Raw genomic sequence first — 27,859 nt, 5'->3', positions numbered from 1 at the left:
TCATTCCATCACTTTTGGCACTTCCAGTTGGAGGAATTTTCCATGTGTACATGCCCTGGTAGCCAGCCTTGATGGTGGCCAACAAGGCAAGGAGTGCAAAATGCAAACCATGCTTCAAGGCAAAGTGGATGGGCTGCAGCCCAGCTCTTCCAAAACCTTTCTCTCTTCTGCAGAAGGACATCCTATTCATATTCATCAGCATCTGCAAAACACTGTTCTAACGCAGGCCTTTATCTGCCCACAAGAGCAGTATAAGGAAGCTTTTATCCCACACTCTTCAGATGGCAAAACAAAACAAAACAAAGCCCACCCAGAATTCCTTTACATTATCATCATTATTATTAAATTTGTTTACCACCCTGTACCCACAGGCCTCAGGGTAAAATTCACAGGGTAAATCACAATATAAAAACACAAAATATATAATAAAAACAAGAATAACCCAATAACACCACTCCCAGTGCCCCTGGAGATGAGAAAACCTTTGGGGGCAAAACCTCAAAGTCCTCAAATTTGGTTTTATGTCCTTTGTATTTTTATAGAGGCAAGCCTCTCTCTCTATTCCCCCCCCCCTCTCTCTCTCTCGTGTGTGTTTTCTACTGACTAAGCAACTTAGCATCTGGCCATATGTTCCCAAGCTGAGAAAGCACACAGGCCAAGTTTCAGTTTAAAATATTTCTCCCACCCAGCCTCTTAGGACTGATTCATGCAAAGCACAAATGATGATGGTTGGCTTCCCACTGAAGTATTATGACCATGTGAGTTAAAAACAAGGCAGAAATCACAGTGATCGTATAAAACAACGCCCCCACTGAAAATTTTTGCATTTGTATTCCAGCCCAGCCTTCAATATTTTGCTGCCCTGCCCTCATCCCATCTCAGTGATCAAACCCACACTGGGTGCAAGCTCCCATTACTAGATGTGAAATTCTACTACTTCAACAGCAATCCCTAGTTTGCTCATTTTCTTTGGCAACCAACTCATGCTGCAATAACAGCTAACAGTAGTAGAGGGACCACAGTTCAGTGGTAAAGCACATGCTTTGCATGCAGAAGGTCCTGGGTTCAATTCTTGGCATCTGCAGTTAAAAGGAAACAGGTAGCAAGCAACAGGAAGCAATGGAGAGTTAGATGGGGAAATGATCTGATCCGCTTTAAGGCATCTTCCAGGGGAAGGGCCACATTTGCCTGCTTTTCATGCAGAAGGTCCCTGGCTCAGTCTCCAGCATCTCCAGGTAGAGGAAATACCCAATTGAAACCCTGGAGAACTGCTGTGAGCCAGTGTAGAAAGCACTGGGCTAGGTGGACCAAACAGGAGGTACTCCAGACTTTTGTGGAGGTAGTAAAATGGGCATACATTTTGCAATGTTTACTAATGTCACAGAAGCGTGTTGGTCAGTAACGAAACAGTTCAAAGTTGAAAACTCTTTATTAGCAAAAGCACAATTTCCACACAGTTGGCTGAGCACCAGGCCTAGTGAGCATAGCAGCTCATTCCCAGTGGTCTTACTCCATGAAAATCAGTTGCCGAGACTGAAGGTCCCTGCCTCCCCGCAGCTGCCTAAGTCTCCTCCTCTCCACGGATTTTCCTAAGCAATTTGAGGCTGCACCTGTGAGAAGCCCGCTTCTCTTCTGCCCTCTTCATGCCTCTCCTGGTTCTGGGAGACCAGGGTGGAGGAGAGCTTGTTGCAACTGGAGGGGGAGACACTTGTGCCTCTTCACCGGCCAGACTCATCTCTGCCTCTTGGCCTCTCTCCTCTCCTGCTTCAGCTTCTGCCTCTGATTCTGCACTGCTCTCTGCTGCACACTCTCCCTTCTCACTGAAGCCTGTTACCTCTTCTGCTTCTGACACCTCCTCCAGTCTTTCTCTGACCACTCACTGTCTTCCCACCACCAGTCCCTGGGCAAGGAATCTGAGCCTTCTTCCCGTGGTGGTTCCCTAGTTGGTTCCTCCCACCATTCCTCTGAGTCCAACCAGTCCATGACAACTTGATGCAATAATAGTGCTTTAGTGGTGAATTTATCCTGGACTGCCCACACGTTATTCCACTTCAGTATTTATTGTCTTCCCCAGTGTTACCCTATCACAACAACAACCCCCAAACATTTGTAGTACAAAAGGTTACGGTATTTCAGCCAGAAGCTGCAGGTGATGTAGTAACTGGAAACGAAGCAGTATGTCTGCCATGTAGCTTTTGCAGGCACAAGTCGGTCTTGGAAGTGGGAGGGCCTAAAAGTGGGAGGGCCTGATGCCATCATAAGCACAAATCAGCATGAACATACAGTACAATATAAAGGATGTTTAGGGAGCCTCCGATGTTCCAATATGGGTCATATGAAATGTCTACATGGAACTGATCCAGGGCAAGGGCCACAGCCCAGCAAGTGAGCAAATGCTCTGCATGTAAAATAAATAAATTGTCCCAGATTTATTCCCTAGCAGGGTTGGAGAATACACTCACATCTGAAGCACAATATGCTGGCTAGGAATGATGAGAGATTTCGTCAACAACATCTGGAGGGTGCCAGGTTAGCAAAGGCTGGTTGAGACAATACTGAGCAGGTCTGTCTCAGCATAAGGTAGTTTTCTACTTCTCCATGCTCACTGCCCCCCCCCCCCGAGAGAGAGAGGTGCTTCTATTAAAAGTAAAAACACAATCAGCTTAACTAAATAGGCAGAGATTACCAAAGAGATCACAGAAGCCAGGGAGAGAGAGAGAGAGAGAGAGAGAGGCATATTCATTAGAATTTGACCTCACTTCCACTACGGAAGACTGGAAGCATTTGACCAGGGAAATGTTTACTCTTTTCTGAGTGATAGGAAGTTCAGGCTGAGCTCAGGTATGAAGATTGAAGTGTTGGGTTTTTTTGCATGGCTGCAGCAGTAAATTTGCAGTAGCTAGTGTAGAGGGCTGTTGTTTTTTAAACCACCCAGCTCTCTTGTGCATTAATGACATGTACACAAATAGCATCAGATCAGCTTAAAGTTGCTTTTAGTGTGGAAAAAGCTCTCTGGGTGACTTTTGCAGAGAAAACAGTGGAGACTTAAAGAATTGTGTAGTGATGAAGAACATGAGCTATAGGCACACAATCCAATCTTAAATCAGAAGAACCTGAGAGGAACCTTGAGGCTCCATTGGGCCAAAGTCCCAGTCCAGCATCCTGTTCTCTAGTGGCCAACCAAATGACTGTGGGAAGCACACAAGGAGAACCCAAGGACAAGAGACCTTTCCCCTCGTGTGGCTTCCAGCAACTGGCATTCTGAAGCAGTGCTGCCTCTGGCCTACAGCTTCAATAGTCCTCTTCTCCATGAATTTGTCCAGTCCCCTTTTAAAGCCACCCAAGTTGGTGTCCATAACGGCCTCCTGTGGGAGGGAGTTCCACAGTTTCACTATGCGCTGAGTGAAGAAGTAATTCCATTTACCTGCTCTGAATCTTCCAACATTCAGCTTCATTGGAGGTCCACGAATTCTAGTGTTACATGAGGGAGGAAAACCTTCCTCCACCCAGGCATATTTTATAAACTCCTATCATGTCTCTTCTTACTCGCCTTTTTTCTAAACTAAAAAGTCTCAAATGCTGCAACCTTTCCTCTTGGGGAATCGGTCCACCCCCTTGACCATTTTGACTGCCCTTTTCTGAACCTTTCCCAACTCTACAACATTATTTTTGAAACGAAGTGAGCAATCTTTGTCAGTGTTTGGACACTGGGTCTGGAAGTGTCCCCAGTCTGAAATCCTGGAGAAGCCCTTACGGAGTTTACACAAACACACATACCCCACACAAACCTCACAGGGGTGGCAGTGGGGCAATTCGCCTCAGGTGTCAAAATGCCTCAGGCAGCCCCTGACAAAACAGGTCCAAAGACCACCAGTTTCAAATGCAGCACAAAGGCTCCTGGGGTGTTTGGCATAACCTAGCCCATTCTTTGACATAGGTTTGGCCGCCTCTCAATATATCATATCCAAACTTGACATGGGAGTTTCATTGGGGCATCTGGTTGGCCAATGTCAAAACAGGATGATGCGCTGGCTGGCACGGAATTTGACTTGATCCAAGAGGGCTGCTCTTACGTTCTTAAATGAACCTCTTGGGGAAAGTGATTCCACAATTTAGATATGGTCACAGAAACAAAACCATTCCCTAGTCATTTTCAACCAAGTCTCCAATAGAGATGGGATAAAGGAAAATAGGAAGCTTCCTTATGCTGAATCCGACCATTGGTTCATTGAGCGCAGTACTGTCTATGCTGACAGACAGCAACTCTCTAGGATTTCAGACAGGGAACAACCCCAGCCCCATCTGAAAATGTCAGGGATTGAATCTGGAACCTTCAGCATGCAAAGCAGATACTCTTCCACTGAGTTATAGTCAAAACCACCACTTTAAAGTCGGCTTGGAAACGAACTGAGAGTCAATGCATTTAGTGAAGCACAAGATGAAATAATTATTAAATAGTTCTAGGCTGCCTTTTAGACCCAGAGGTCTCTCCATCATATCTCCGGGTGCAGGCTGTGCTGGAAGCAAACAGTCCCTAAGGAATCTTTGACTTAAGCCATTTCAGGCTTTAGAGGTTATCGTCAACACTTTGAACGGTGTCTGGAAAGAAACTGGTGGCCATTGCAGTCCTTGCCCCAGTAAATGCTTCAACCCATTTGAAGTCAGAACCAGCTGTTTCATCTTTCCTTACTTCTGAAGTTATCACAGCTGCCACACTTTATGTGTGGCTTCAAAAGTGTAGGGGCAGGATTTCAAACCTGCGCTCAGTGCTGTGCATCAGGACTGCAGAAGATAAATATTATTCTCCCTTTAAGGTGAAAAATTGTCAGATTTATTTTCTGCTGGTGCCCCTAAAGCTGCTGCGATGTTTGCAAAGTGCTGTGTCCTCTTTCCAAGGCCCAGAGCTCTGACGAAGCTGGAGGTACAAGATCTCAGAGCGGCTGTCTCCAAGGGTAACTAACAACGTCTTTGCCACCACAGGATGATCTTAATTGCATCTGAAACTGCAGAGGCTCAATGTCCCTGGCAGACTTGCGCTCTTCCTCTATCTCCTTCCAAGCAGATGGAGCCTGCGTACTGAATTAAATCCTTAAGGCCTGATCCTATGCAGTCTCACTCACAAGAGAGGGGCCCCAGCAGTATACCTAAACAACTTTACGGTCTTACTGTGAAAAGCAGAGGAGGGGCACTACGGGTAGCTATTTTATTTTGGTTGTAAATCATTAGCATACAATTCCTGCCCCCACCCCATGCTTTAGAACTGCTTCTACATTCCTATATGTTTGAGAGGGACTTTGCCAATTCAGATAAACAAAACTACTCTAAGCACGTGCAGTTTAAATCATAGCAACATTATGGCTACAAGAATCAAGTGGAATTTGTTTCTGCGTGCTAACACTAAATGCTTTAATTTTGCAGCAAGCAATATTTTTGAAATATACTCAGAGTCGAGAGTGGATTTCATGCTCTTTATTCAGCTCCTAGTGGTGAGGAGGAATGGAAGTTCCCCCAGAATGTCTGCTTTATATACATTATTTACACAATGGGCCCCACCTGATTGGCTAATTCTGGGATTCTCCTGTAGGCCAATCAGACTTCCACTTCCACCTGGAGTTGGATTGAGTAGCTCCTGCAGACCAATCAGACTGCTGCATTCTGGATCCTGTTGTTCTAGGACCAATCAGACTGCTGCATTTTGGATCCTATTCAACTCAGTACATAACAATTTTGTTGTAGAAAAATATATTTTAAAGAAATAATAATGATGAAATGATCATCTGTAACCATATACTTGACTGGCCAGCTCCCCTGACTATAGAATAGCTTTCAAAAATAAGAGGAATGGGCCCTGGCATGCCTGTGCCTCCTTAGATGCTGGCTCAGGGCGTTTTTGCTGCTGCCTGTACACTGGGTGATAAGATGACATTGGCTACTTAATTAACATTCATTCTGATTTGTTTCTGGGGAGGTTAGATGATGTCGCAGCAAAGTGAGAATTGGCCTTATTTCACCATCACTATATTCATCAGTTGCTGAAAGTCCAGTCTTTGGGGGAAGTGGGAGTGTTGCACAAGAGCTCCAAATCAGTTTTATTTATTTTTTATAATAATTTTTATTGAAAATTTAATTATACATTTTCCACGATGAGAAATCCACCATTAAAATAATGCATTCATTGACTTCCCATCTTCTCTTTCCATGGTTCTTATAATTTTCCCATTATTACTGCATATTCTGTTTCAACCATTCAGCTCCCCTCCCCTTCTCATGTCACCTCATCTTACTTTACACTGTTGAATTTACCTTAATCCTGCAGGTGCTTTCACTTGTTTACAATTATTTTCCAAATATTCCACACACAAAATGCATTCCTCTTTATAGGCTCGGTCTTCTTGTTCTCTTATTCTGCCAAGTTACTGCATATTCGTTTTAAGTTGCCATTCCTCCTCATTGTACATGATTTCTCTATGCTTGGGTTTCTTGCCAGTGAGGTCACAAGGATCCAGAAAGTTCACTGATTGACTCACTAGGGAGCTGGGTTGCAATAATAGTAATAAGGTGAAGTGATTGGCAAATGAAAGCATCCAAAATCTCCTCCAGAGTAAAGCTTTATCTATCAACCAGACATTCTAAACAAATGTAGATACAGACCGGGGAGAACAGAAACAGCTGCAGGTAAGACAGCCTGACTCACCAGGAATCTTCTTGCCAGAGTCACTGTTCCTGACCCAATCCACCCAGGAGGACCATCCACAAGGGAAACCTTCCAGGTGAGTCATTAAGGGGGTTATCCACACTTACATTTTGCTCCATTCTTTCTTTCCAGGCACAAGTCCACGTTTAAAAGCGCTTTGTCCAAGCATTTCCCCCACTCCAAAAACCTGCTCGTTATAGCTGAATCAGAACATACGTCAATTCAGGTTTTCCTTTCATTGGCATTGAGCACTAAAGGGAGGGTTTTTGTGGGGGAAATTCTGCAGCAAAAAAAGGGCATTTGGACATGGAGCTGTAAATAGTGGACCGTGCCTGGAAAGGGGGGTGGGCAGGTAAGTGTGGATAAGCCCCCAATTTGTTTACATGCATCAAACTATGTCTAACCAGAACCTTCCCCATTACATTGTTGGGGACTTCTCCTCTTGAAGCCCTTCCCCTGTGCACAAACACACGTACCTGGAAATTACTCTGTCTCATCTCATTCCCTCATTTTGACCACTTTTCATGAGTCATCACCCTGTCAACTCACGAGACACCCTTTGGATCCTCTACAAGGCTATTTAAGGCCAGGTTTCAGCATTGCTCATCTCTCCCTGGGAAACCCCAAAAAAGACTCTCTAAAGACCCTCTCTACTCTTTCTCCCTCTCTGTGTGCCCCAAGAACATCTCCATATTTGCCACTGGACTTCAAACCTTATGCCTGGTGAAGGGTCCATGCCTGTGATCCTGATTTGCTAATGAAGATCAGAAATCACTTTGGGCATAGACTCCTGAACTCAACACCTGGGTCCCTGACTCTTTTAACACAATCCACACAAACGCAGTTTCAGGAGTGCTTTAGACAGCTTTACCTAAGAGAGGTAAATCTTCGCAGCTACAGTGGTACCTCGGGTTAAGTACTTAATTCGTTCCGGAGGTCCGTTCTTAACCTGAAACTGTTCTTAATCTGAAGCACCACTTTAGCTAATGGGGCCTCCTGCTGCCACCGTGCTGCCGGAGCACGATTTCTGTTCTTATCCTGAAGCAAAGTTCTTAACCTGAAGCACTATTTCTGGGTTAGCGGAGTGTGTAGCCTGAAGCGTATGTAACCCGAGGTACCACTGTATATTCGTCTTCAGTGCCATTTCCCCCTTTCAGTTTAGAATCCCTGATTTCTTTAAGTTACAAGTGCGCTTGTGTAAAATTATTCTTTTTATGTGTGCCCAGTGCTGTAGATGTACGCCGCTGTGTTTTATAGTTCCATAAAGCATTAAAGGTACGGTAATTTTGATAAATGCCTTCATAAATTAAAAGAGGCCCACTTTTATTTCACTTGCAACAAAGAAAGAAAATGTCTATAAACCACCAAAGAAACACAGGAACCTATGTAACAACACTTTTAAAATTGGCAGCTATTGAATTAATGTTTTATTTTATTACTATTAATACAACTGGAAGTTGTTTGTGTTGTTATGGGAGGAACAGGGGGGACTGTAATTGATTGTATATTTGTTTTTAAATTCAAGAATAATTTTAAATAAATAAATAAATACTTTATTTCCCCATATTTTTTTGGACACATTCCTAACTTAGGAGGGTTCCAGATATACACACAGAACAGCACTCACTTTGACTCCAGCTAGGAATCCCCCATATAAACAAGTTTGTCAGCCCCTGTGTTAACAGATGCACTGCCCTCTGGCCCTCCAGATCAGGGTGGCCCACTCATGAGGCAAGGTGAGACAACTGCCTCAGGCAGCAGGATTCACAAGGGCAGCAAATCCTGACGTACATATTTATTTTCTCCCACACCATTGTTCATCACTCACCCCTTCTTCCCTCAGGGGAAAGGTGGACCATTTTGTGGTTCATCTCAGGTGCCAAAATATATTGGGCTAGCCCTGGTCCAGATGTTGTTGAGTTACAACTCCCATCATTCCTGACCATTGGTTATGCTGGCTGGGGTTGCTGGGAGTCCTGCAACATCTGGAGGGCCACAGATGTTTCCCATCCTTGCCTCATATCCTGGCTTCAGACTTGCATTTGGGGTACCGCTCCACATGATGATAACCTTGATTTCTGGCATTGGCTTGAAACGTTATCTCAGCACATACCAACCTAGACCCTCCAGGATATATATTGTTATTTCCTCCATTTATAAATCACTTCTACAAAGCAACCTGAAGCAATTTTGCAGTGTAGTAAAAGCATGTAATTTTTAAAACTTCATGTATTAAAACTGCTAGAACTGCACCTCTCATCAAGGGCAGCCGCTCGCTCCTGGGCTGGTCTTCAGGGCTGCTCCACTCCCAGGTCAGGCCAGCAGAAGTGTCGGAGAGGTGGCAGCGCTGCCCCTCTGCTGGCCCCACGCAGCCTACAAAAGCAGTGTGGGGCGGATGCATGCGGAAGGCCCTCTTCTACAGAGATCAGAGATCAATTGGATAGATAAGCTGCCTTCAACCCTGGCCAGCACAGCTATGGTGGAGTAGTCAATACAGCTGTGCTGTCTGGAGTTCATGAGCGTTGTTTAAAACACCAGGAGGGCAATAGGTTGGCAACGGCTACTGTGAGCCAAGGTAAAAATATATGTTTCTCAAAGACCAGATCTAAACTGTGAAAACAGCACAATAAATTTGCTTTAAAGGCACAGAAGCTGGGTAATTCCATATGTGAGTTTTTACACTGGCAGGAGGCTGATTCAGATGTCCATCTCGTTTTGCTGCTTTAGTAAACTGATTTCTCTTTCCAAATTCTAGAAATGAGCCTTGTAAGGGGGGAACAGAGTGAGTGGGTTTGACTCTTGTCTGGAAATAAATTCTCTGCCCAACACAGCATGACAAATTCAGCCCCTGCAGCTAAGGGAATTAAGAGCTGCATCTTCTCCAGATCATTAACTTGCAGCATGGAGGATTTGCAATTTTCCTCAATCAAGGGCCTTATCCTGGCAAAGAACTGAGTCACCCATTTTGGTTCAAAGGCCAGACCAAAGTACGCCCTCTGTACTAAGTCAAGGCATATAATTAGTAGAGTGGCAGAGAAGAAGAAGAAGAAGAGTTTGGATTTGATATCCCAGAGCAACTCCTTTGTTTGCAGAAGGTCCTAAGTTCAGTTCCCGGCTGGACTGTCCCTGGACAGCTACTGCCCATCAGTGTAGACCAGGGGTCCTCAAACTTTTAAAACAGGGGGCCAGTTCACTGCCCCTCAAAAACTGTTGGGGGCCGAACTATAGTTTTTTAAAAATGCATATTTACGCAGAAGTCGCTCCCCTATTTTTTACTCAAGAGTAGACCTGTAGACATGAGTGGCCATGCCTAACCCGGGCCCATTCATTCCAGTGGGCCTGCTCTCTGCGTAAAAGTTAAGTTGACATCACATCCCACCAGAGCACAACAATTCCTGGGTATGTGCGCACCATGCAACGGTCACAATATTGTGGCAAGGTTTCTGTGCGCGTATGTAATCACTGACTCCATGCAAGCGCCACACAAATCTTCTTGCAATGATCATCCCCTCTGCTTTGCATGCTCCTATTCGCCGTGGGGAGACAGAGAACAGTCCCCCGCCTGAGGCCCAAGCCCGGCTACCTGCAACAGTGCCGGCGCCTCTTTCTCTTCCTCGTATCCCGCCCGCCCGGAAAGGGGCCGCAGCCAGCACAGCAGCAGCAGGGAGGAGAAGCAGCAGCAGCAGGAGCAGCAATGGCAGAGGAGGAGGAAGAGGCGTTGGAGGAGGAGGTCGAGGGAAAGCCAGGGGCCCTTGCCAAACGCACACCATCGCCATGGGGAAAGCCCCACTCAGGTGCTGGGGGCCGCAACACCGCCTCCGCTCTGCTCCACGCCATTGCTTCCCCTGCGCGCAAATCCAAACGTCGCGGCTTCGGATTGGCTGCAGGAGCTTCCTGCAGCCAATCTGTAGCCGCGCCAGCGTCGCCGCCTGCACAGAAGCCATGCCAGCGTCGTTCAAGTCAGTCCCCGCATGGCGAGGTGTCTGCAGCACACAGGGACTGACGAAGCAGGCAGCAGGGTCCGTGGGTGGTATTTGTGAGCCTGGGGGGCCGAATCTGGCCCCTGGGCCGTAGTTTGCCGACCCCTGGTGTAGACAATACTCAGCTAGGGGGACCAGTGGTCCAGCTTTCTATGATCCTAGTAACTAAGTCAGCCACAGTTATTTTGAGGCAAGAAATCCCACAAGTATCTCTTCCTACTCCTCCCTGGCAGTAAAAGCACAACACCGATAAATTAAATAACCAGCAGCTCATTGATCTTTCATGACCCTTGCCCCAAAATCTGCATACTGAGGCGATTGCCCCACTGGTGCTGTTTGGTTCCACAATTAGATTGCTTTTTTTATATACGCCACGACCAGTGCAGCTTGCTAAAATGATACCCCATTGAATGCAGATGCTCCAGCTGTTTACCTTGGACACTCCATGTCTTGCAATTCCTAGCAAATCACAGTTCCTACGTTGTCTCTGATTTTGACCCCTGGAAATGCATCTTTCCATTTTCCTTAGTGTGAAGTGTTATTTATGTTTCCTTCAGGGCTCACTCCTCATCCTCTCCAAGGTCTCCAGAAATTCAGTCTCTTATGGATGTACCTTCTCTAGTACATACAGTGGCACCTCGGGTTACATACGCTTCAGGTTACAGACTCCGCTAACCCAGAAATAGTGCTTCAGGTTAAGAACTTTGCTTCATGATGAGAACAGAAATCGTGCAGCGGCGGCACGGCGGCAGCAGGAGGCCCCATTAGCTAAAGTGGTACTTCAGGTTAGGAACAGACCTCCGGAATGAATTAAGTTGTGCTAGGATCATGTGACTCCCCATTTACATTGATTGATTGATTGATTGATTGATTGATTATCCCACCTTTCCTCTAAGGAGCTCATGCTGGCATATACAACCCCACCCATATTTTATCCTCACAACAATCCTCAGATGTAGGTCAGGCTGAAAGACTACAACTGGTCCAAGGTCACCCTGTGAGCTTCCTGGCTGAGTGAGGATTCAAACTCTGGTCTCCCAGGTCCTATTCCAACACTCTAACCACTACGCCAGATTCACTCTCAATGAATGACATAGGAGTCCTCATTGGAATATTTATTCTTTTAGAGTACAACCCCCATCAGCCATGCTAGGTGGGCTAGTGGTGATTGTACCCCGAAGCATCTGGAAAGTGCCAGCTTAGCAAAGGCCGCTTTTACAGTTCATCCCCACTAGGCTGATCTGTCCCCATGTCTTCTGCTTTCCCTTCCAGCTTTCAGACCCTCCAGGCTGGTGGGGTTTTTGCCACTGTATTCTGCAATATGCCACTGTCGTTATAGTAACGTTTTAGTGGTGGATTTCCACTGGACTGTCCACACATTACTCCACTTTGTTCTCTGATGCCCCTCCGCTGTTACTGCATCTTGCCATCTGGAGGGGCACAGAATCAGAGGCATAGTGAGGGGAGGAGAGGGGGGCACTGGGCCCCACACTGTGGCGGGTGGCACTTACAGTGGGGTCTGCAGCATACCTGAGTGACGTGGTGGCTCAGGGCGCCTGCAGGCTTCGCGGTGCCCGAAATGGCAGCGTGGGGCTTGCATCTGCCTGCTGCCTCCTCCTCAGCCACTCTACAACAGCTGAGGGGGAGGCAGCGGGCAGATTCCTTGGAGGCTCCACAGTGCTCTCTGCCCCGGCTCGCCGTGCCCCGTGGGCGGCCTGCCTTGCCCCCATGGGCAGCTCTCCCTGGGCACAGGGCAGGTGTGCCACCCCAGGCGCCAGCGGCCAGCTAGGCCACTGCACAGGATTACAGGATGCCAGCAGGAAGTTCTGGGACTTTGGCAATTCTACGTAAAGCTTCACAGAAGCACAGTGGTCAGCAGGAATTGGTGAAAACCCAGTCCTCCTAGTAATGCTAGGACTTGGACAGGGCATTTATCTGCAGACTCATAACTGCTGCCTCCCATGTTATCCTTGCTGTGCTAATAGCACTGAGGTGACCTCCCTTCAGTGTGTATGGAGGTCCTGGGCTGATAAGATGGCCTCCTCTTAGCCTCACCGATGTGGTCCAAAGGGAAGCAGAGCAAGACTTTGGCACCTGCTTGGCTGCAGGAGTCTTCAAACAAACAAACAGAATTGGAAAGTCCAGCACCTGCCAAGGTAGTCTGTCCAGTCTGGTCAGGGATGCTGGGGTGGGGGTGGAGTCTGACCACACCAGGGCAGAGGGAGGTAAACAGTGGTGCCAAAATGGCAAAGAAACTGAAAGTGTACAGCCAGGATGGGCTTCTGGGTGAAAATGGTGATGAGCTAGGCTGCTTGTCTTTGAGCTCTGCAGCCTGTTCTAGTTTTCATTTGTTCTGATTGGCAGTGAATCAGTGTGTCTGCCCCCACAACAGTATTGAAAGTGGGATTAGTCCCCAATAGTATCATTGAGCTCAAATGCTCTCCTGAATTGCTCTCCTGAAGGGACCCTTTGAAAGCAAACAGTAAAAGGACATTTCTGACCCAGGACTTTTCTTTCCCATCTCCTTCCATTCCACTCAAATTAGGAGTGTCTCCATCCACATGCACCCCTAAAGCTGCTGAGAAGCTCAACCCTTCTCTTTTAAAATTCCTCCCCCACCCATTCGGTCCTTCTCCACCAGACTGAGAGGCGGGCTTCAGTGTTCCTGGGATGTGGAGTGCCAGCTGTCCTCCTTCCTCAGGTTCATCCCACGCTGCCAGTTAGTGGCCTTTATCACCATAATCTGGTGTTGCAAGCACCACACTGCGTCCTTAGCAAACTGGCACATGCACCCAGGAAGACACACACACACACAAACAAACACAAACACACCAGCTCCCTGGACATCTGCTATTATAAATATAGGCTTTGCATGGTTGAGTAATCCATTAACAGACCAGTAAGTGATACCAGGAGAATAATTAGGAGTGACTAGCACTGGGGATCCACTCTACTCTAAAGAAGAAAAGGAGCTTCTGTGAAATATCTCACGCAGATTTTAGAGTGGGTTGAAGTTCTGTCTCCCTATTTTCACACTGATTAATTTTTCTTCTTCTTCTTCGCCAAACCTTTATTGGGCATTACAAGTATAGGCCATCATTAAACATCCATATATAATTTTATAAAAAATATGTATAAACAAACAGCCCTGTAAAGGTTTGTTTTAGCCTGCTATTCAGTTCTAACGCATGAAATGAGTTTTGGCAATTTGTTTTATGAATTTTATGGACATTTCAGTAAGCCACTTTGAATTTATTCTAAACAGAGAAGTGCAGTACAGTATATTAATAAATTACACTAGGGGAAGCATTGCACCCTGCTTCATCTGCTTGCCACCCCCCCCCCCAAAAAAAAGACTTTACTTGCTGAATTGTATGCTCAATCAAATCATCCCGGTTTTTCCTTCTGCACCCGCTTTCATCTTCACTCCCATGCCCATGCCTCCTCCTTCTCCCACCTCCCACAACCTCCTGCATCTTCCTCCCACACACTGGAACTCGGAAGCAAAGCAGCCTTTTCACCTTCCACCCAGTTATAAAGCCACCATCACCTCATATACTGGAGCCCCTTTCATATCCCTGCTTTCTTCTTCACCCCCATTGCCATGCCTAATACTCCTTTTTGGGAACCCCCTTTGCACTTCACCATTTTCACCCTCACCCCCTTTCTCCTACCTATTTTCAACTCCTCCTCGCACTAAAACCACCCCTTTCCCACGCCTCCCCCCCCCCTTATTCTGCATCCCTTCTACTTCTGCAAATATATGCTATTATATATTTAAGATGAATAGGCTCATAAGAGCAAGCCTGCCTTCAGAGAGAGTTCAGTGATGGATGCTGCACATATACGAGGGTGTGCTGGTTAATAAAAAATACCTGCTATATGTTACTACAGTGAATCTGGAACTTCATGTAGAAGACAGCGCATGGTACCAGGAGAGAAATAATATATATAAGGCAGCTGAGGAATGGAAGACAGAGAGGTTTGAGCAAAGCAGGGGCGGAAATGCACTGAGAAGAAAAAAAAGCAGCAATTTTAAATAATATCAGATGTTTGACTAAAGAAGAAATGGGAAAAGACTACGAGGAAAAAAGTGGTAGTTTTGCGTGTTCAGATCCAGAAACCTCCCCCCTAAATAAATTCACACTTGACTCAAATTTTGGTTTTTGGCAGAATTAAGGCCACAACTTTAAGCAACAGGACTGATTTGAGTGAAGCAAGCTGGATGGGAACGAAGCAAAGAGAGTTGAAAAAGGCTTTGGTGTGTTAGCTTTTTGGTGTTTGCTTCTGTGTTGTACCCATTGCCGCTATTTCTCCTTTTCGATATTTAAAAGAAATAAAAAAGGAGAAATAGTGGCAATGGGTACAATACAGAAGCCTACACTGAACAACAAACCGTTAGCATTCCTCCCTTCCCAAGCGTCTTGGACCTCTCCCATTGCTTTAAATCCCCACTTTTCCATGCTCTGTTTTTCCTCCCTTCTTGCTCCTACGCCATAGCCGCTGCTGTTGTGCAACTTGACTTTCCTTTTGCTTCCCTAACCAGCCCTGACTTCGTGGAAATCCAGAGATGTGATGAGGTATTCCAAATCCTCCAGTGGGGGCTACATGGTGACAGACTAGTGCAAATATAGTGTAGAGAGATATCACATACACACAAGCCTTTGCATTACATTGAGCTTGTGGGTTGGCAACAAAACTCTCAGAGATGGTTTATATATTCGGCATAAAGCTTTTCTTGGACTGTACCACTTCAGAAAAGTGGAAGAGCAGGTATCCGAATGCTTTCCTAGGCAATGGAGAAGGAAATAGAAAGGAAAATTTGATTGGTTTATGATGATGATGATGATGATACTGCCATCAATGTGCATGGTGGTGTACAGTCCTAGTGGACTTGCAATCAAAACAACAAAGGACATCCTATTTAGGAAGCTTGCAGGCTTACAAGATAAGACACAACACAACAGGAAAAAAACAGAACCGTGATGGAAGTGGGTGGGAAGCAAATTCTTAAAAGTTACATAGCAGTCCTTATAATGACCAGCTTGAATGGAAGCAGTTCAAGGGCACAGTTTGATGGAGGTGGGCTTTCAGCAGAGCTGATGGAGTAAGTCCTGGTGTAATGAGTCCTGCTGATTCCCATCCCTCCCACTGAGGTAGCCTGCTGGAATGACTGCTCCCAGCTGACAGTTGTGGGAGAGGAGGCTCCTGATAAATCTGGCCTGTCAGCAGAGCTGAATTAGGGGTCTGAATTCCCTGTAGGGTAGTTTTCTATACGCAAGCAGTTTTGCTTGTTTTTGCACAAGAGAGAAGACAGACACTATGCTTGATGAAGCCCAGGTACAGCTCTTTCCACGAGATTTTTTTCTGAATGGATAAGTTTTCCTTCAGTGGCCAGGTGTGCGGCTATAAATCTACACCTACTTTCCTCAGAGCAGGAAACAACAATCTTGGGGCAATTCTGGACAGTCGGTTTATTGCACATTCATCCTGACTGTTTGCGGGGAAAGTACATGACACTGGGGCAAGCAAGCTGTCAGGTTGGACACATGCTGCTTAACATCTACATGAAACTGCTGAGTGGGGTCATCCAGAGTTTTAGAGGACGTTGTCAGCAATACACTGAGGACACACACAGCTTTACTTCTCCTCTACATCTGCTGGCGAGGCAGTGGATGTGCTGGACCATTGTCTTGCCTCGGTAATGGACTGGATGAGAGCCAACAAACTGAAACTCAATCCAGACAATACTGAGACACTGTTGGTGGGTGGTTCCCTAGACCGGCTGGGTGGGAGGTGGCCTGCTCTTGATGGGGTTACACTCCCTCTGAAGGAGCAGGTATGTAGCTTGGGGTTATTCCTGGATCCTCTGCTGTTGCTTGAAGCTCAGGTGACCTCAGTAGCCCGGAGTGCCTTCCATCAGCTTTGGCTGGTGGCCCAGCTACGCCTCTATCTGGACAGGGATAGCCTAACTATGATGGTCTATGCTCTGGTAACCTCAAGGTTGGATTACGGCAATGCATTATACATACGGCTGCCTCTGAAAATAGTTTGGAAAGTTCAGCTAGTGCAGAATTCAGTGGCCAAGTGCTCACCAGGGCTAATTCAAAGTGCTGGTTTTTACTTATGCAGCCTTAAACATCTCAGGACCACAATACCTCCAGCACTGCCTCTCTCCATATGAACCTCTCTAGTCTCTGATATCATCTCATGAGGCCCTTCTTTGTGTGCCTCCTCCACAAGAGGTCCAGGAGGTAGCAACACAAGAATGGGCCTTTTCTGCAGTGGCTCCCCATTTGTGGAATGCTCTCCCCAGGGAGGCCCACCTAGAGCCTTCTTTACATTTATTTAGGCACCAGATGAAAACGTTTCTCTTCAACCAAGCATTTGGCTGGTTAACACTCTATGGTCTTTTAATTGTGTTGTAGAAACAAAGATTATTGGTTTCTGTTTGTAATTTTTACTATGTATTTTGCGTTTTTAATATTTTAATTTTATGTAGTGAACTGCCCTGAGATCTACAGGTGTAGGGCGGTATAAAAAACTTAATCAATAAACGAATAAATGAAGCAGACCAAGGGGAGCTCGTGAGGAGATACAGAATCTTCTCCCTCAACCAATATGACTCAGCAGCTAAAAGGCTAGATGACCCTCGCTTGCTACAGACCTGCTGTGTCACCTTAGGCAAGTCACACCACCTCTCGGCCTCTGACAGGAGCTGTCAGCAGGAACACCGCAAACAGCCGACTTTTGGTGGACACAAACTCAGTCTGTGATGCACTGTGAGGCAGATGTGTGGGTACCTTTTTCAACTTGAGGGCCACTGTCACATCTAGGCAACCTTCCAAGAGCCACACACCAGTGATGAACTGAATGGCAAATGTAAATGTTACGTTTGTACAGTAGAGTTATTTATACGCACCCATCTCTAACCTCCACCCAGGCAGGGGAAAGGCATGTACAGAGCTTAAGACACGGCAAAAATGCTTGGGCCACATTCACACCATACATTTAGAATGCTAAGATGCCACTGCAGACACTCATGGGAGGTGTAGCTTGTTAAAGATGCTAAGAATTCTTAACTGACACCTATTCCCCTCCCATAGCTACAATTTCCCTGAGTGGTTTAACAATCCCTCTTCACCGGGAATTCTGGGAATTGGGAATAGGGACCTCCTGAGAAATCTCAGCACCCTGAACAAACTACAGCTCCCAGAATTCTTTGGGGGAACAATGCCTGCTTAAAGTGGTGCTATTAGCACTCTAGATGTATAGTGTGAATGTGGCCAGACAGAGAGCCTTGGAGGCTAGCAGTAAGGTGAGGGTGGCTGCTTACACATCACCAACAGAGAGGGAAAGCAGGGGTGTGGGACAGCAGCAGCCGCTGGCCACTCCTCCTGAGCCCCTGGCCATTCTCCCTTATTGGAGGTCAGAGGAGTATGTTCCATACATGGCCTGCCCTCCATCCTCTAAATTAGCCACAGGTGCAGTGCAGGATGCTCTCCCATTGCCAGTGTGGGATGCAATGAGAGTCAACTACCTGTCCAGTTTGCTTTTCTAAATAGAATAGGGATGCGGGTGGCGCTGTGGTCTAAACCACTGAGCCTCTTGGGCTTGCTGATCGGAAGGTCAGCGGTTCGAATCCCTGCAACGGGGTGAGCTCCTGCTGCTCTGTCCCAGCTCCTGCCAACCTAGCAGTTCGGAAGCACGCCAGTGCAAGTAGATAAACAGATACTGCTGTGGCAGGAAGGTAAACGGCATTTCCGTGCAATGCTCTGGTTTCTGTCATGGTCCTCCGTGCACCAGAAGCAATTTAGTTATGCTGGCCACATGACACGGAAAGATGTCTGTGGACAAACGCCGGCTCCCTCAGCCTGAAAACGAGATGAGTGCCGCAAACCCATAGTTGCCTTTGACTGGACTTAACTGTCCAAGGGTCCTTTACCTTTTACCTTACCTCTAAATGGAATGGGGGAACAGACAGACACACGCCATCTTGTCCTCTGCATCAGGCAGCACAGTGTCTTGGCCTTGTCCTGTTTATGTAGTCTTGCCCTAGAGCAGGGTGGGGCATCTGTTGCTGGATTCTAGCTCCCATTGTCCATGACCGCTGGCCACGCTGCCTGGGACTGAGGGGAGTCCAACAATATTTTGGGGGGTCGCAGGTTCACTGCCTTTGCCCTGAGCCACCTTACACACGGTGCTTGGTGCAGAGGTTAAAGTGTTGGCCATGAAGCTCACTGGTTTGACCCACCACTATTCTACATGAGAAAGGAAGCTGAATTTTCCAAGGAAAGGATTTCAAAGGCACCCTTAGCATGGTGAATTAAAACTCGTCGGTCAGTTCTATCTATTTAGGTTTGATCCAAGATAAATGACCCATCGAAGTCATAGCATTACTAGGAGGACTGGGTTTTCACCAATTCCTGCTGGCCACTGTGCTTCTATGAAGCTTTACGTAGAATTGCCACTGGCTATATGCTTTCAGTTTCTTTGCCATTTTGGCACCACTGTTTACCTCCCTCCGCCCTGGTGTTGTCAGACTCCACCCCCATCCCAGCATCCCTGACCAGACTGGACAGACTACCGTGGCAGGTGCTGGACTCTCCAATTCTGTTTGTTTGTTTGTTTGTTTGTTTGTTTGAAGACTCCTGCAGCCAAGCAGGTGCCAAAGTCTTGCTCTGCTTCCCTTTGGACCACATTGGTGAAGCTAAGAGGAGGCCATCTTATCAGCCCAGGACTTCCATACACACTGAAGGGAGGTCACCTCAGTGCTATTAGCACAGCAAGGATAACATGGGAGGCAGCAGTTATGAGTCTCTGCAGTCACAGAAAGCGCTGTGATTCTCCAGTGGTTTGACTTGACCCCCAGAGGCACACTCCATTCTCTCTCAAGACAGACGGATGCCAAAAACAAAGTTTGTTTGAGGTTGGCACCCAAAATGGCTCAGTACTCATTTCAAGGCATGAGTTCTGTTGCCTCATTTTTTACCAAACGCGCCCCCCAATAAAAATGAAAACCACAGGCTACTTGAAGGAAAAGCACTTTTTACTTACTTACTTACTTACTTACTGCATTTATTGCCACCTTTTTCCTCCAAGGAGCACATTACACAGTTCTCCCCCTCCCCATTTTATCCTCACAACAACAACCCTTCGAGATAGGTTAGGCCTAGAGGCAGTAACTGGCCCGAGGTCTCCTTGACTGAGTGGGGACCTGCACCCTCGTCTCCCAGGTACCACCACTCTATATTTGAGCAGAAATGTTTAAAGATGTAAAAGTATTCATGGTGAGGTGGGAACCTTGGTTCTGAGCATGTTCTGGGTGGATGCTAAATGCATGCTCAGTGTTAAAAGGGATTGAGACCCATGAACATCCTAATCAAGGAATTTAGTGAAACGCCTTTGGTGCCTGAGGCAAAACGTGCCACCAACACTCCCCCTCCCGAAAAATATCCAGACCCACCCCCTGGTGGGGTGGAAGCAACATGCTACCCAAAGCAGGTTGCCTCACGGGTGCACCAGCCATGCTAGGGCAGCAAGCTAGCTTAGGGGCTGCAGGGCAGAACATATGACACACATTTCTAGCCAATTTCCACCCTTCAGAATTTACTACCTGGGACAGCAGCCTCACTCTGCCTTGTGGTGGGGCTGGGCCTGCCCAGAAGCCTCATGGGGCTGATCTACACTCATGGTTTTTAACGTTAAGGAAGGGTTTAGGAATGGTTTTGATAATGTAGACGGACACATGATGTCCTACTTTTGAGTTCATAATGCATTATTACATTGTCTTTGTTATCGCTTAATTTTTAATCGTTTTATGCTACTATATCGGTGAAACACTGCCCATATGTCCCTATACAGTGATACCTCGGGTTAAGAATTTATTTCGTTCTGGAGGTCCATTCTTAACCTGAAACTATTCTTAACCTGAGGCACCACTTTAGCTAATGGGGCCTCCCGCTGCCGCTGCGCCGTCGGAGCACGATTTCTGTTCTCATCCTGAATCAAAGTTCTTAACCTGAGGTAATATTTCTGGGTTAGCAGAGTCTGTAACCTGAAGCGTCTGTAACCTGAAGCGTCTGTAACCCGAGGTACCACTGTATAGCATTTTACCTTTTTTCACTGCATTAAAACTGTGAACCCCCTCCAATGGTATTCAAGGGGCAGATAACAAAGGAAAAGGGGGGGGGGGAGAGAGGATTAAAATTTTACACCAGAGGGCGGAACAGAGCAACCAGCAACCAGCAGCAGGGAGAGAAACAGCATTTTGGAAAATGGTGTCGCCGGGTATTGCTTACATTTGACAGAAAAAACCAAGGGAGAAAATTTTTTAATTAGCAAGTGTGCCCTGGGTTGTTTTAGAACGCGATATCTGATATCGTTCTAATAGGGGGATATAATGTTAAACGGGTCAGTGTAGATCCAGCCATGGTCTTGGAAGAACCAATGCCATTGTGGTTCTAGCTTAAAGCTCCTTGGTCTGCTTAACACCCTCATTTGGGCTCACTGGCTGTAGCCTGTAGTCTACAGGTTTCTGCTTGCTCCAGGCACCTTCCACCGTCAGTGGTGCAGTTAGGGACTAGTGCAATGTGATATAGTGGTAGCAGCACTAGCTGTAGACCTGGGAGACCAGGTTGCTAATCCCCACTCAGCCATGTAGTTCACTTGGCCAGAAACTCTCTCTCAGCCCAACCTACCTTGCCGGGTGGTTGTGAGGAAAAATGGCAGTTGGATAATCGCGTGTCCACCTTGCGGGAGAATACGAGGCATTACCAGAAGTGGCGAGAAGGGTATGGCTGGGCTGACGTCCTTCATCAACTATGAACAATTGATCGCTGCACACTTAGAACTGTATTGCAAGATTTAGATTAGATTTGTATGTGAGAGATATTATATGATTTGAGATCATCTCTATAATGGCTTTGTGGTTACAGGTTGTACAGTGGTACCTCGGGTTAAGAACTTAATTAGTTCCAAAGGTTTGTTCTTAAGCTGAAACTGTTCTTAACCTTAGGTACCACTTTAGGTAATGGGGCCTCCCGCTGCCACCACACTGCCATCGTGCGATTTCTGTTCTCATCCTGAAGCAAAGTTCTTAACCCGAAGTACTATTTCTGGATTAGCAGAGTCTGTAACCTGAAGTGTCTGTAACCTGAAGCGTCTGTAACCCGAGGTACCACTGCACTTTGTATTTCATTTGTAGACCTTGCGATTTGTATTTATGTTTACTGTCACTGCTATCCTCATGCAAGAAAATAATATACATAAATACATAAAATGTGTGCACTTTGTGCTCCTTGGAGGAAAGATGGGTTATAAATGGTTGTTGTTGTTTTTAAGGGACTTAAACCTCTTGGGATAAAATGTGGCTGTGTTGGGGGACCATTCCTGCTCATTCAGATGAGGGCCCCAGACTTTTGCCTTCAAGCCTTAACAGAACCACTTTCCATTCCTTAAAAAATGGCCCCCGCTCTGCCAGGTCTGCAAATGGCAGACTAGAGGTCTTCATGAAAGAATTCTAAGATTTGCTTAAAGAACAACAATTTTAAAATTTGAGGTTTCAGTGCATAGAGTCAATGTGTGTGTAAAGTACATATTGAAGTACTTAGCCTGATTGTCATGATTTCAGACTCGGAAAAGACTCAGTTATTCCCCTGCTACTCATCAGGTCAGCAAAAGGCCTGTGCATCCTTCTGACCCTGTTTGAAGCCAATCTACACTATGTTGTTTTGTGCTTCCTTTTATTCAGGGTTTGTGTGTGTGTGTGTGTGTGTGTGTGTGTAACTGCAGCCCCAGACCGTTCAGAAGCCAGTATTCAAAAGACACACTTATTCAGCAGGATTATAGAATGGTTTTGTAGGGGTTTTTTTAAGCTATCAGACACAGCCAAAGGGTTGTGTTATCAAAACACAGCTGCCTGCTGCCATCCTCACAATTTATTGCTGTAATGTAAAACAACCTACATAGCATCTCGAATGCAGTTACAATAGGCTACACGTACCACACTCCCCAACCCAGTCTTCTAAGCCACTTAGCCCTCTGACGGCATTTGGTATCAGGAGATGGCATCTTAGCGCCTTTCCCCTCAATAATTTATCTGGAAGGATTTAACTTTTCCTCTGCCCTCGCACTCAACAGCTCTGCTTGAACCCTTCAAGATCTAAAGAAACTGCAGCACTGTGAATCTGCTGCCATGGAGACAACTGGAGGAAATCTAGTGAGGTCACATCCCCATAGGCTCTCTTGGAGAAAAGACCCATCAAAAGAGGGCAAAATGCAGAAATCCATTCATTCACCTGCCCTCCATCCACCAGGCACTCAAGTAAACAACAGAAATATGAATGCATTGCTCATCTCATGGCCAAAGGATATTTCCAGTCTGTCACTATTTTGGAGGTGGGATTCAAGCTCGTACCAGCAAATCCAGGTTGCATGATTCCCCAAAACCTGTTTCCCTAAAAGATTATGGACTTTTTGCAATAAGGACATTTTTTTTTAATCAGCCCACATTACAGCTGACGAATAAAAGGTCTAGCCAACTCCCCCACCCCACCTCAGCTGCAGGCCCCCATTTTTTTCAGCTGATTTGATGACAACAATAAGTGTCTTTGCAAGGTGGGGATTGACTGACTCCACCTACAATCAACCTGGTCATGCAAACAAAAACCTCAGGACATTCCAAATGTGCACCCAGTGAAGGCTTTTCAATCCTATAATAAACAGACCCCTTGGATGTCTGTTGTTTTAGGTTTTTGCTGTGGAAGCAGCAGCTTTGCAGCTTGGGCTGTCTCTTAACAGTGCTGATCCGAAATGAAATTCAACAGCTCTCAGGTCGTTTTGGTTAAGAATGGAGCTGGAAGCAGCCATTTGAGATGCAAAGGTATCAGTGCTATTTTAAAAAGACACACACACAAATTTTCATTGTGGACATGAAGAGAGGGAAGGGTGACACAAATATATTGTATAGAAAATTGAAACACGGCTTGTTTCCAGAAGCCCCTCTTCTCTTAGTGGGAATCACAAGGTACCAATCTCCTAGCCTTAGTGAAGTCTTCCCAATTGAAAAGGGTTAAAATAAGCATCAAAACGCTACCAGCCAGCTCATAAGTGTCCCGCAGGAACAGCCTGTGTGAGCCACCTTTCCTGATCGCCTGCTATTTGCAGAGGTTTCTGGAGGTTGGCTTGAAGGTCACATGAAAGGAAACCCTCAGCAGTATTTTAATACAAAAAGGGAGCACCCAAAATGCTGATTTTCCTTATCGAGGAGCAAACATTTCATCTTCCCTTCTGGATCCTCAACATGGCATCACCCAGGATACGCAGAGAAGAGTATACCTAAGAGATGCTAAGCCATATTGCTAGATGGCCTAGTCAATAACCACCTCCCATCTTTTATCTGTTGGGTAACTAATTCCCTGTGAAACTAGGCAAATGTATGCAAGCAAAAGGTGTGCTGCATTTGATAATACCTCCCCCCCCCCCAGTCCTTCCTGGAATTTCACCTGGTGCAGGATTGTGTCCGAGGCGAGGCTTATAAACAGAGGAGGCAAATACCTCCTTAGGGGAAAGGCACTGTCCTTAGCACATCTTGGCAGTGAGTGTGTGGTGCATCGCTAATACATTTCTTGACAAGGAGTGCATTTCATATGTGACCAGCAGAACTGCTACACTTGGCTCTTCTCTCCACCCCTATAAGCAGCCTCAGAAATTGTAATGTGGAAAAACACACATTGATGCATAAATTGCATCATTTTGCAAGAGAGGGAGGGAGGGAGAGAATGCTGAATCCAAAGGCAGAAAATCCAAAAAATATGGCTAAGCTCCCTACCATGATATTTCTTTACCATCTTGAGATTACATAACATAAGAGAGGCTTTTGTCCGGGTTTTGAAAATCTCCAGAAGACTGGAGATGGCAAACACTCTCCTTGAAGCAACCTCCTCTTCCTTCCTATCTGCCCACCCCCCCCCTCACCGCAGCCCTGCAATTGCCCTCTGGCAACATAATGAAAAAGCGGGGGGGGGGGGGGAGGAAGAAACAGAGGAAGAGACGGACTCTCCCCCCAGCCTCACCAGGAGCAATTCTGCCTTCCTACATGGAGCTTCCCCCCGCCTCTCTAAATAAATAAATGATTTAGGATTAAAAGCGCCAAATCTCCCCCTGCGCGGTGATGTGGACACAGCACAGCACCAGACGTCGGATTGCTTCCTTTCGCTCTTCCTCTTACAACTCGCCCCCCCCGACCCCAAATGGCTGCTTTTGTGCAGTAAATCGCTCCTAGGAGCAGCGGAGGTGGCGGCGGGTGATGTTGCTAAAACGCGCCCTTCAAATTTTGTGCACACACTGATAATCACCTCCACCCTTCCCTTCAGATGTACACGGCAAGCTTCTTTTCACTGAAACCGATCGTGATCTCTTTCTCAGGGCAGGGATTGCATTTCATACCCACCCAAACAGAAGGAGACAGAGGTGTACACACACACACACACACACACATTCATACATCTATAGATTTCCCCCTAGTTTTAGCGTATGTGAAACGCAAACGCGCCGCTCGTGGAGGCTTGCCAGTAAACAGGGACATTATCTTATCCCTCCGGGGAGGGAGAAGGATGCGGAGCCTCCCCTCATCCTGATGAAGGTGATGGCTCGTGGAATGTCACCTGCCAATCACGGGGGCTTCCTGTTTTTCTGCAACATCCTCGGCGCGGAGGGCGCATCCGCAGTGCTGAGGAATGGCGGCGTGAGAGGGGGGAGAGCTTTTCCCGCTCCCCCATCGCAAGGAGCCAAAGCGGCTCCGGATCCTTCCCCTCCCCTTCCCCAGCCTCCGTTTCCCCGCTATTTCGGATTTCCACTGGGCAAGGGCGGCAGGAGGGGGACTTCCGCGCATTAAGCCGGATGTCTGCTCTGCACGAGCATCCACAGAAGCCCAGGACTAATTAAGGCGCGGGCGCGGGGGATGGTATAAAATAAAATAGATGGTTTAAATAAATACCACCGGCTCCCTTACCTTCCGACGAAATTCTCCAGGACGGAGCTCTTCCCGGCGCTCTGCCCTCCGACCACAGCGATCTGGGGCAGGTCCAGGTTGGCATTCTGGCCGATGGCAGCGAAGGCATCCTGGAGCTGGTTGACCAGCGGGATGAGATCCTCCATTCCTCGGTTCCCCATGGCTGCTGCACGCGGCGGGGAGAGATCTCACGTCTCCAGCGGCTTGCAAAGCGTCTCTCTCGGAGGGCTTTTTATTTTTGGAGGGTGGGGGGCTCTCGTCTCAAAGGCTCGTCGACGGCTCGTCTGTGGCCCCCCAAGTCCTCATCGGTGCGTGTCTCCTTTTTTTGCGCGCGCGCAGATGGGAGTCCTGCCCACCTTCCCAGCCCTGGGACTTGGAGGTGCCCGAGGGGGCTGCTACTGCAGCGCCCTCCCTTTCCTCTCAGCAGCCCCGCACCCCGCTCCGCCTAAATCAGGCTCCTCGCCGGGTCTCTGCAGCAGCGCTGCCTACCACGAATGAAGCTCCCTTTGGCCACCTGGTCCTAAGCCGGATCGAGAACGTATTTGCTCACAATCGCCGCCAGAGGGGGATCCGCAGCAGCCACTCGGCTCAGAGAGCTTCATGGGAGTCGTAGTTCTTTCCTTCCCTTTGGTTTCCCTCGGTCTCCCGTCCCCTTCCCCAATTCAAGTTCAGTTCATATACTGGGGGGGAGGGGATGCGGAGGTGTCCTTGCTCCTCAGCTCCCACCGTCCTTGACCACTGCTGGTACGGGTCGCAGCTGGAGAGGCACAGATGCCCCCATCCTTTGCTGTAAGCAAGAGATAGAATGATAGATGTCAACATTTAGCTCCTTTTTCTGATTATCAGGCTTCTTATAGATAGGGATACATATACATATAGATCAATTTTTAATGCAAATATTTGTCCTTTTGTGAGGATGGTGCCTTTTCTGTTTTTGGGTGGTGCGTAAGTAAAACAATGGACTCCGTACTCAATGAGGTTGAAGGGAGCAGAACTGTAGATCAATGAGCTCAAAAAGGAGCTAGGTCAGCAAAGGTTGAGAGAGACTTGTAGTCATTGGCAGTTCTCTTCTACCAGGTCCGCTGCTTCATGCTGAACCCTTGCCTGCAGTTGGGTCTTCTCTCTCCTCCCAAGTTGTCTGGCAGCCAAATGGATGCTTTCCTGGGAGCTCTGGGCTTTCCACAGGGTCACCTGCCACCTGCCACCTTCACTCACAAGGCCTGGAGCACAGGGCTTGATTTCTGGGGGTACTCAGGGGGTACGCAGTACTGGCACCTCCCCCCACCCCCAAATGTTAAAAGTGAGGCACAGTGAGTATAGGCACCTTTATTTTCTTTTCTTTTAAAGCACTGGGGCCTGAGATGGTCCTTGAAGGATCCAGGCAAGGCATCCCTGATATGTGACTTTTCAGAAAGCCTTTGGACTATTGAGAGTTGCATGCAGGTTTTCGATTGGGGGGAGCAGCATTCTCTGCAGAGTCCCAGGCCTCTTCCTCTGAAGAGGTCTCCCCTGGACTGGGTTGGGAATAATCTCCGCAGTTGCACCCACAGGTTCCCTCTTTCCTTTGGAAGAAAGGAACCTCTGGAAGAAATGTGTTCAAGAAATAGCGAATCCCCTGGCAGCTCTCCTGCAACATCACCTATCCTTCTTTTGCCCCTTCCTCTCCTTTGTGTGAACCCTCCTCTCCTCATTTATGGAGTTAACCGTATATAACATGGGTAGGCAAACTAAGGCCCAGGGGCCAGATCCAGCCCAATCGCCCACGGACAGTCTGGGAATCAGTGTGTTTTTACATGAGTAGAATGTGTCCTTTTATTTAAAATGCATCTCTGGGTTATTTGTGTAGCCAGCCTGGTGTTTTTACAGTGGTACCTCGGGTTACATACACTTCAGGTTACAGACGCTTCAGGTTACAGACTCCGCTAACCCAGAAACAGTACTTCAGGTTAAGAACTTTGCTTCAGAAATTTTGCTCCGGCAGTGCGGCAGCAGCAGGAGGCCCCATTAGCTAAAATGGTGCTTCAGGTTAAGAACAGTTTCAGGTTAAGAATGGACCTCCGGAACGAATTAAGTACTTAACCCGAGGTACCACTGTACATTAATAGAATGTGTGCTTTTATTTAAAATGCATCTCTGAGTTATTTGTGGGGCATAGGAATTCGTTCATTCCCC

The 27,859-nt window shown here is 47.0% G+C and overlaps 1 protein-coding gene across 16 annotated transcripts in view; it reads right to left on the bottom strand.

Moving 5' to 3' along the window:
- The window catches only part of DNM1 (dynamin 1), a 129,662-nt gene extending 103,193 nt beyond the window's left edge, over positions 1-26,469 (bottom strand). For all 16 annotated transcript variants that reach the window (XR_014507080.1, XR_014507081.1, XR_014507082.1 and 13 more), the window contains exon 1: positions 25,688-26,469. Coding sequence is in view for 12 of the 16 variants with exons in the window: in XM_083422975.1 (XP_083279101.1) it covers positions 25,688-25,848 (161 nt within the window). In the remaining 4 variants the exon portion in view is untranslated. The remainder of the gene's footprint in view (positions 1-25,687) is intronic.
- Positions 26,470-27,859: the final 1,390 nt, after the last annotated feature.

Source organism: Podarcis tiliguerta (genome assembly GCF_965153285.1).
Source record: "Podarcis tiliguerta genome assembly, chromosome: Z".
Taxonomy (NCBI): domain Eukaryota; kingdom Metazoa; phylum Chordata; class Lepidosauria; order Squamata; family Lacertidae; genus Podarcis; species Podarcis tiliguerta.
Note: the sequence above shows the minus strand (reverse complement) of the source record. Positions and strands in the feature narration are given on the sequence as shown.